The sequence below is a fragment of the Apodemus sylvaticus genome, chromosome X (assembly GCF_947179515.1).
Source record: "Apodemus sylvaticus chromosome X, mApoSyl1.1, whole genome shotgun sequence".
Taxonomy (NCBI): Eukaryota; Metazoa; Chordata; class Mammalia; order Rodentia; family Muridae; genus Apodemus; species Apodemus sylvaticus.
Genome location: NC_067495.1, coordinates 26849051 through 26859412, shown reverse-complemented (window position 1 = coordinate 26859412; position 10362 = coordinate 26849051). Strand labels below are relative to the sequence as shown.

At 38.0% G+C, this 10362-nt stretch overlaps 1 protein-coding gene across 4 annotated transcripts in view; it reads right to left on the bottom strand.

The window, feature by feature from the left end:
* Mospd2 (motile sperm domain containing 2) overlaps positions 1 to 10362 on the bottom strand; it is a 42439-nt gene that overhangs the window by 13847 nt on the left and 18230 nt on the right. For all 4 annotated transcript variants that reach the window (XM_052170453.1, XM_052170454.1, XM_052170455.1 and 1 more), the window contains exons 6-8: positions 8038 to 8098; positions 5618 to 5656; positions 2131 to 2255 (exon numbers count right to left, since the gene is read on the bottom strand). In XM_052170453.1, coding sequence (XP_052026413.1) covers positions 2131 to 2255; positions 5618 to 5656; positions 8038 to 8098 — 225 coding nt within the window. The remainder of the gene's footprint in view (positions 1 to 2130; positions 2256 to 5617; positions 5657 to 8037; positions 8099 to 10362) is intronic.

Sequence of the window (10362 nt, the reverse complement as noted above, 5' to 3'; positions counted from 1 at the left end):
GGAGACACTGGCCTACACCTCCTGGTTCCCACACTGACAGCACACCCTTAAGGATAAAAAGACCATTGGGTAGGAAAGGCAGGGAAGAAAACCAAGGACACACATCAAAATCACGAAACTGGAGCACTGCAGCCATACACATGTGAAAGCTTTCCACACACGGATTTAGAATGACCTCTGAATGGTGCTATGAAGGGGAAATGGAGGTGTACAATACTGTACCACCTATTTAAAAGGGATCTGTAGGAGGAAGGCTTATGAGCACTTGCCTACACTTGTCTACATATGCTACGCACATCTCTAGAACTTAATCTGAGAAATGCAACCACAGAAGGCATTTTAGAAGACATTTTAGGAAGAATTATTTCTGAATATACTTTTGAATACTGAATGCATGCCAGTTTAGAATCATATATACACATTACCTATTCAAAAATCGAAAAACTTTAAAACATGAGTGGAAAGTATCCACACCACTGCATCTTATTTTAGGGGTATCACTAATCATTTTTTTTTTTTTTTTGCATTATGATAGGGCCTACATTTCCCTGGGAAGGGGAAACTGAATAAATTTTGAGATGGATTGGGGGCACCTGGGATAGGAGGGATGAGGTGATGGGGGACAGGTGACTGGAATTGGAGGGCATCTATGGATCGATGTGGAAACCCAATGCAGAGGAAACTCCCTGGAATATACGAGCGTGACCAGTAATGGAAGGTACGGAGCCGGAACGATCCATCTTTTGTAAGTAGGTAAAATGTACTTGCAAAAGGTTGTTTATCAACTTGACACAAGCTGGCATTACCAGAGTGGAAGAAGCCTTAGTTCAGGAAATGCCTCCATGTGATCCAGCTGTAAGGCATTTTCTCAGTTAATGACCAATGGGGAAGGGCCCAGCACATAGAGGGTGGTGCCAACCCTGGGCTCGAGGTCCTGGGCTGAAGAAAGCAGACTGAGCAAGCCAGGGTAAACAAGCCAGTAAGTAGCACCCGTCCACAGCTTCTGCATTAGCTCCTGGCTCCAGGATCATGCCATGTTTGAGTTCCTGTCCTTATTTCTTTTAATAATGAATAGTAATATGGAACTGTAAGTGAAATAAAACACCTTTCTCCCCAACTTGCTTTTTGGTCATGGTATTTCTTTGTAGCAACAGAAACTCTAACTAAAAGATACAAGATTTCCAGTGTTTTAGTGGGCCTGGACACTAACCCAGCCACAAACCCTTCAAATTATAATTTGTCTTGCCTGCAAGATGTGCTGGGACAATAGTAGTATAGAACTTGTGGAAGTGGCCAACCAATGGCTGGTCCAACTTGAGACTAATGCCTTACACTGCCCGAATGGTCAGGAAGCAGAGGATGAATAGCCCAGAGACCTAGGACAGGACCAATACAACTGTCCCAATATTTTCTGCTGTACTCATAGACTGGTGCCTAGTCCAGTTGTCATCAGAGAGGCTGTCTACTGTAGCTGATGGCAACAGATGCAGAGACCACAGTCAAACATTAGGCACAGAGGAAGAGAGACAGCCTAGGCTGGAGGTTTTTATTGGGTCCCTCTCCTCAGATCCTTGGGATCCCCCTGAAACGAAGGGGGCGGATTGTGGGAGCCAGAGGGATCAAAGACACCATGAGACCATGGCTCAACTAAGCAGGGCTGAAAGGGGCTCACAGAGACTGAAGCAGCAATCGCAGATGCCTGCCTGGGTCTATGCTAGGTGATTATATATATATATATGTTAGCTTGGTGTTTTGGGGAAACTCTTAACGGCGGAAGTGAGTCTTTTTGCCTGCTCTTCAGACCCTTTTCTTCCTACAGGGATGCCTCACCCAGTCTTGAAATAAGGGTTTGTGCCTGGTCTTACTGTATCTTGTGCCATGTTCAGTTGGTGTCCCTAGGAGGCCTGCTCTTTTCTGAAGGGAAACGGAGGAGGAGTGAATCTGGTGGAAAGGGGAGGTGAGAGGAACTGGGAGGAGTGGAAGGAGGGGAAACCGTGATTGAGATGTATTGTATGAGAGAAGAATAAAAATTAAACAAAAAAGATTCACCCTTTTCCTTTTGAGTACATAGTATAGAACTCTATTATTGTTTAGTGTTCTACCATAACAAGTTTCAAGGCCGGTACTTACTGTCCCACCCATGTGGGGAGGCAGGTATTCCACACTGACATACTCCTGGATTTCATTCTTACTTGTAAACTTCAACAAGCTTACTGCTTCAGGGCCAAGCCAGCTTTTCACAATTCTGAAAGCAGCTGAGGAAAAACAAGTAAGTCACCACATGAGCTTTGACAAACACATTCCTTACTGTATGCACTATCCCAGACCTTCTGAAACCAGTTTGAACTCAGAGTTGTCCTGCCTTTCTGAGGCAGGACACCTACCGTTCTTTAATTCCAGCAGGTTTTATGGTATGCATGTCCCTCGCACATTTCAAATGCTCCATGGAGATCCAGGGAGCCTAAATTACCCTCATGGTCACTGGAGAAGCTTCTCAGGGTTGTGTCCTATGACCACATCTATCAGTGGCCTCAACAACTATGACATTTAGACAATGAGCTCAACTGCTCTGTGACTCAGGAAGGAATTGCAGGATGTTGTGAAGAGCCTTTCACTCTGTGGTTCTTCTGATAAACCCTCAATAAAAAAATCCCTCCTCAAAGGGAACGGCAGAAACAGGAGGAAGGGGCCCTTGCTCATTATGGGTGTGAGCCAGAACCAGCTTCCTTCCGGACTCAAAGCCCTGCCCTTTACCCAGGCTCTGCAGTTTATATAACCACGAGAAAGACTCCACAAGAATAAACTGCCACCAAATGTAGCTATTTTTCTACGGCAGCTACAATTCTGTCCTGTGTCTTGTCATTAGTTTTAGGCTTAATTAAAAATATTATACCTAATGGAACATTTTAACCTATTTTGAAAAAAAATAAAAGCATAATGCTGCAGTAAATACGCAAAAGTGGCAGTAGACAAGAAAGCGGAAATCAGAATAATAAAAACCATTAAAGTGTGGTTTAGAAAATCACGGGCTTTTTTATTCTGGCTCCCTATGATTTAGGCTTTTGTTCAAGCACTATTTAAACTTTCCTGTTCAATTTAAAACAGCCTGTGACTTGACAGGATTGAAGTCATGTTATTGGAATTAAATGAAGTGTTAAGTCTGTTTTTTTTTTTTTTATGCCAGCTGTATTGAACTAATTTGCAACTGTTTCTGCCTATGGGTTGCCATAAAAGACCTTTGTCAGGTTAAAAGTTCTGCCATATGCAGTTAAAAAAACTGCTCTTACCTAAAGAGAGGTCTGGCCTTTGCTCCCAAGCTTCTGGGAGAAAGCCTTCCTGTTTGGTAGGATTGTCTTTTTTTTTTTTTCCCCCTGGGAGCCTTGGAGTAGTGGGAACAACATGAGATCAGATTAGGGTGGGACTTGGCTATGAGAGAAAAACCAACACGTGATTTAAGGTAGGGGCAGTAGACCATGGAGTACCAGTGGGGACTAGCCACAGACAAAATCACTCATGCCTACATAATGGAACCCCAAGACAATGTCTGATAATCAAGGCATGCAGCCTTCAGTGAATTTCCTTGGTTGGCAATACTCCCTGTCACATCGATGGTGAGAGTGATCTGTTTCACATTTGGAACTTCTTTCTAAATCTTTTCCTTGCAATAAATCACAATGGTGAACATCATTTGTTTTCAGCGAGTTATAGTGAATGATCAAACATTTGAAAGTCATTTAGGGAACTTCTTGAATTTGTTGAAGGCAGTCTTCGATAGACTGCTAGGATCCCTTTAAAACTGACTTGTTTCAACAGTACTTTCTGTTGCTACTTTTAAAAGAGTTTTATCATGAAAGGGTATTAGATTTTTGATGTGTGTGTGTGTGTGTGTGTGTGTGCACGCGCGTGCATGTGTTTCTTCTACTAAAATGATTCTGTAGTTTGGCTTCTGCATTTTAGTAATGATATATTACACTGATTTTTTTTTTTTTTTACTTTAAACCAACTTTGCATGACTGAGGCAAGTCCTATTTTGTCATGGCTTGTAATGCCTTTTGGTGTGTGGTGGTGGTGGTGGTGGTGGTGGTGGTGGTGTGTGTGTGTGTGTGCGTGTGTGTGTGTGTGTGTGTGTGTGTGCTTACATGTATATGCATGTATGTAGAAGCCAGAAGACAACCTTAGGAGTCACAGCTCAATAGTTATCCACCTTGTCTTTTTGAGACAGGGTCTCACTGTCCTAAAGTCATTGATTACATTAGAATGGTTGGCCAGAGAGTTCCAGAGTTCTGTTTATTTCTTCTCCCAACCCTCATTTCTCAGTGCTGAGGGGTTTAAGCACGTGTTGCTATTATGACTGTCTTCTTTATATAGATTCTCAGGGATTAAATTCAGTTCTCAAGCACTCTGCCACCTGCAATGCTTTTTATATTTCTTTGGGTACGGTTTGATAGTTTTGTCCTTCTGCAGTGCTAGGGGTGAAACTCAGGCTTCCACACAGGCCAGGCAACTGCCATATCCCCAGTTATACCATATACCCATACAGTATATGCCATATACCCAGATATGCCATCAGACCATTGGTACGTCTGTAGTTGGAAGGGGTTGTCATCTCCAGTTCTCCTGTTGTCTGACATTTGGTAGTAGGATTGTATATACTCATAAATGAGTTAAACCTCTCCTTTGTGGCCTATTTTTTAGAACTGTTTACAAAGGAGCAGGGTAAATTATTTAAATATTTCATAGAATTTGCCAGAAAACCCATCAGGGCCTGAACGTTCTTTGTGGGATTTAAATTTTTATTTTTATTTTAACACTTTAAAATCAATTAATTAATTAATTTACTTTTGGCTACTACTTCATTCTTGAATCAGCTTCAGCAGTCTAGGTCTTTCTAATAATTTATCAGTTTCATCTAGTTTTCAAAGATCATTGCTATAAACCATTTTTTATTTCCATGAGTCAATAGTGACCTGTTTTTTTTTTTTGATTTAACATTTTAATAATGTAAGAGGTCCGTTTGTTTAGTCTTAACCAGTATTAAAGGGCTTGCCAATAAAGAACTTTTGAAAGCACCAAATTTCAGTTTACAGAGTTTCCTTATTGTTAGCTGTGTATGCAACCGTGGACTTATAGAACACCAACAAAATCAATGTGAAGAAAAGAATTGCCTTTCAAATCACTAGGGAATATTTTTTTTCAATAGCCATTTCAAAAGACTCTTAACAAAATTATGACTGTCAAAAGGGGCCATGTGACCTCAATGATTTGGAGTGACTTTCAGGTTTCTCCCACTTTGTCCCTCAACACTGGAACCAAGAGAAAACCTAGCCAATACATGTTTTGTAATTCACTTCCTGTGGGAAAGAGAAAGAGGTTTCTTACAATTGTTTTATTAAAGTGGCGGAATTGCTTCCTGCTGGTTTTACAAAAGACAAGTAGAAAAGCTCCCAAGCTCTGAGGAGAGGATGGCAGTCCTATCTGTTTACAAAACAAACCTTTGAGGACTTTGGCTCCAGCCTTTTAAGAGTCCACAAGGATAATATGAACATGCTCCTAAACAGTGCTAGAAACATAGTTTAAGACAAATGAAAGTCAAAAAAAAACATAATAATATACTCACCATTCATTATCCAAGGCATATCAAAGATCACTATTTTTGCTGAAAGATGGAAAAACAGTCTCACTTCATGTGACTTAGTACCTCTACAACAGTCTATCAGTTTGACCTGGCTACCATATGAAAAATATGGAACTGGCTGCTTAGGCTTTACTTCAGAAATGTGTGAGTGGGGCTGGGACTGAACCATTGGCTCACAATAGAGAGGAGTCCCAATAATGAGCAGTCACTGTCAATTGGCAAATGACCCATCCCTCTGTTTATTTGCTAGTTTAACGAAGGGACACAAGAAAACAGTTAAGGGGAATGGGTGTGACGTGCCAGATCAGTGCTGAAAGCAACTGCACTTTAAAAACAATATTTACATGTCTAATGTATGGCTTCACTTATACATTTTCAGATTACACTGTTGACTAGTCATACAGCTGGTCCCTTCCCTCTGACTCTGAGACACAGAAATTTTATCTTTTAGTAATTGTAAATGAATTCTAGGAAGCCAAAAATTCTGAAGTATGCACAACTGTTATTTACATACTGAGTTGAGAATATTAAGTAGCTCTATAAGCAAATGTGAGAAAGAAATCAGAAATCACAAAGTGTGATAGCTGATCCACTCTTCTATTGCAGATAAATCAATACGTAATTTCACTCTTCTCCAAGATGAGAATCCCCTACAATATTATGTAAAACTAGCACAAAGTGAAATCCACCAAAAGAACTTGGTGCTTAGTACTCTTGCTTTTGAGCAGGGATATAAGTAAGGTTTAATAGTTGGAGTTCATGACAGCTTTTGAAGAACAGTAAGTTTAATACCCATAAAATCCAATGTCTGCAAAACCACACAATTGTAATAAAACAGGGACATCATTTGTAGTTAACTGAAATGAGCGATATTTCTATGTACCATAATATGAATCCATGAATTTATTAATAGTTCTTTCAGCCGGGCAATGGTGGTGCACGCCTGTAATCCCAGCACTCTGGGAGGCAGAGGTAGGTGGATTTCTGAGTTCGAGGCCAGCCTGGTCTACAGAGTGATTTCCAGGGCAGCCAGTGCTATACAGAGAAACCCTGTCTCGAAAAAACCAAATCCAAACAAACCAAAAAATAAATATTTCTTTCAAAATAATCCTGGACATATTTTATAAATAACGGATAGTTATACATCTTTCCCTCAGAGGCTCATCACAAACTTAAATATTTCAGTCAACCGGTGTTTTAGAAGACTGAATGTATTTTATAAAGTAATAGTGACATTAGTACTATTTCTATATGGCTTATCCTTTAGATTGTTCAATAAATATTTCAGTTTTGTTTTGTTCATAAAAGAACCAAGTTGATATCTTGAAGTAGTATTTCTGTAGTGTCCATTGATGGGCACTGCTTAGCAAGATTTAAGGAATCAAGGCATGTGCCAGATATATAAGGAAATATGGAATGTTCAAGTTTTCCAACCTGAATACTGTCATTTTCCTTATCTAAAAACATTCAAAAATAGTCTCTGAAGGGTTTTCAATATAAGGCTATAGGTGGTGTTGATTCTCGACTTCCATTATGCTTTTGTTAGCCAAGAGAACATAACTGTGGTATCTGCCAGGAATACATACAGGTATCTCTATGAATTTCCATTTTTTATATCCTTTTGCCTCTTCTGCCTTTTTGGCTTTTACTACACTGGAGCTAAATAAAATTGACTGTTTATGTGGGTTGGCCACTTACTTTCCCAATGGGTAACTGATTACAGAAATCCAACAAATGAAAAATGAGCTTCTAAGGCTTAGAAAGAGTCCATAATTTGAACTGCCATCATTAAAGGGAGAGATAAAATTCAAACAGGGCTGTGGATGTTAGTTCAGTGGTAGAACACTTGTCTGGCAAGCACAAAGGCCCCATGTTCAATCCCCAGCACCATAAGAAAACAGAACAACATGAAACCCTCTAAATACCAGAGTTAAATGTAGTGCATTCTGGCTCAGTATTTTCTTATTGCCAGTTCTAAAACAACAAATTACTAACACACTGTACTTTATTTGCCTTACAGTGTACTTTACTAGTATGACTTGTCTGCTTTTGCATGCAGCAAGTGCCATATAATAAATATAATTTTAGACAAGGATCAGTACAAATAAGATCATGTTGCAAATCAATATATATAATTGCACACTGCTAGGTGTTCAGTGTTACAGGCTCTTTTGGAGTCTAGAACTTCACTCATAACTACAACCCTAAAGGAAAACTACTTCAGAAAAATGTCTATGTATCTACTGAGATAAGGATTTACATGTCTACCTAAGAGTACATTTGAAGTACTTCATCAGAACACAGTGTTTCAGGTATGATAATCTACAATATAAAATGAACATTTTTGGATACCATCAACAATTTCAATATATTGTATTTTTATAAAGGAGTAAGTTACTTACAGAGGTATTTGGGGTAATACACCTTAAAGCAGTTGATGATAAATTTTACAAAGTCCATGTCCTAAAATAAATATTAAAGTTTTAAGACTGTCCATATCAGACAACATTAAATTATACATTTCAAACAGTGATATATTATTAGATGCAAGTGAGATAGCTATTTTTCTTAAAACATAAGCTGATATAATATCTATAGCCCTAAGGGATATGGTTTTAAGTCATTAAGCTAAGAATTGGCCTGAAAATTGAGTTGAAGAAGTCAAATACTTACGGGTATTTTAAAATTTATTTGTATTACTTTGAATTAATTATATGCTTCAGGCTACAAAAGCCATGGGGCATGCAATGGATATAAAAGCAATCTCCACAGAGAGACTCTAAAAATGCTATTGAACAACAAAAGAACTATTGAAAAGGATATATAGTTTATAACATAACTCACTCAAACAATATATCTGCACACATATATATTATGGCATAGTATTTACTTTCTAAATCTAATTTTTACCTTATTCGAATTTCAATAAAATATGCTGTATTATATTTCTATACAAGGATCCCACTGATCTGACTTTCCAATTTACTTTTTATTTAAGATACCCTGTATTAGTTTGTTGTTGCTGTTTTTTAGTTTATAATCAAGACCTGTTTATTCATTCCAATTTTTAGGAATCTGTATTAAACAGCTTCCTGGTTAGTTCTCTTGCTTCATACACAACAACAGGAAACGAGGTCATTAGGGATATTAGTCATATTCCAGTCCCCATATTATTCCACTTATCCTGCTCAGCCACCTTATAAACACTTCTAATTTGAAGTGCTAAGCAGACAAGCTGCAATCTAGCACAGCTATTGAAAGGCTGGTGATTCTAAACAGGAGAGGCTATAAAGTCTTTCCTAGCATGTGAGTTACACTGCCTTTAATTGCAGTAAACTGAAAGTAAGCATCCTCAACTACAACTATTTATTCTGGGAGAAGTCCTAGTAAATAGTAATACCTTTATAAATAGTCTTTATATGCAGTAGGCATAGTTTGAAAAATCTACAGTTAAGTAAGAGTCAGATAAAAGGACTTAAAAACTAGGTGTATAAAATATTGGTTGCCTAATTTAATATCTGTGACTACTCTCAGATATTACTAGTCTTTATCTCGTAGTCACTGCCATCGCTTATTCAGTCATTGTTCATAAAAGCTAATTTTAGGGGAGTTGACGACAGTGGTATGTGTTTATACTGGGTATTATATAACATACTTCCATGAAATAGACTATTGTACAATCAATCTCTAAGGATGCTTTTCAGAATGGTATCTATATCACTTACAGTGTCCATCCTCTGATAACAAATGCAAGGTGTTTCCTTCTAGTTCAACTGCTGAGAATACGTTTTCCTAAATTATTAATTATTTAAAGTCCAGCTATTTGTATAACATTAAATGATTCCATTCTTTTAGCTAGGTGGCCAAAAGGTTACAGGTAACATGGTAGTCAAATTCTTACTAAAGTATCATATGGCTCTTATATGCATCTTTATAAAGTGACTATGTGAATCATGAGTGTTATAAAATAAACAAAATTATCCAATAAAGATCCAGGTGCTTTATAACATTAATAATGAATGAAATATCCAATGGTACCAATATACTTTCTTTATAAATTAAAAATGACAATATGTGAGTCTGTTGAAAATCCATCAGATAGCTCTTGTCAATTCCCTCCCCCTACATTACGGAACAGAAATCATTAGCATACATGATTTGTGGTTGCGAAAACACAAATGTGGTTGAGAAAATGTGCTGCCATCTCCCTCTCCAAAACCTCTCTGGAATTGTTTTCTGTAACTGGGTTTTGTTGTTTAAGACACCACCATTTTGGGTTACACATCAGCATAATATAGTAATGCAGTTCTTTTCCTCTTAAACATGTATTCTCCAATATTATTACAAGTTCTTCACAAATACCAACTTATATGACTACCAATTAGGTATAATACAATTTACCATTTTGTCATGTTGGACATTTAGACTTTTTCCAATCTTCCATTATTTTTGAGATAGTCTCACTATGCTGTCTGGGATATCTCTGAACTCCTAAGTTCAAATGATCTTCAGACCTCAGTTCTATGAGGTGCTGGGGCAAGCTGTGTATATGTAACAAGTACTGACACTGTAATCCTTAATCTAACTACGTTTTCAAGCTGCCAAAAGTTATATGAAGAAAACTGGTTTCCCAACTTTACCAAATCAAATCAAGAAATTTTTAAAAATCCGAGAAGAATATACAAGTGCCCAAGAAAAGCACAGAGAGTGGTACTGGGTAAACTCAC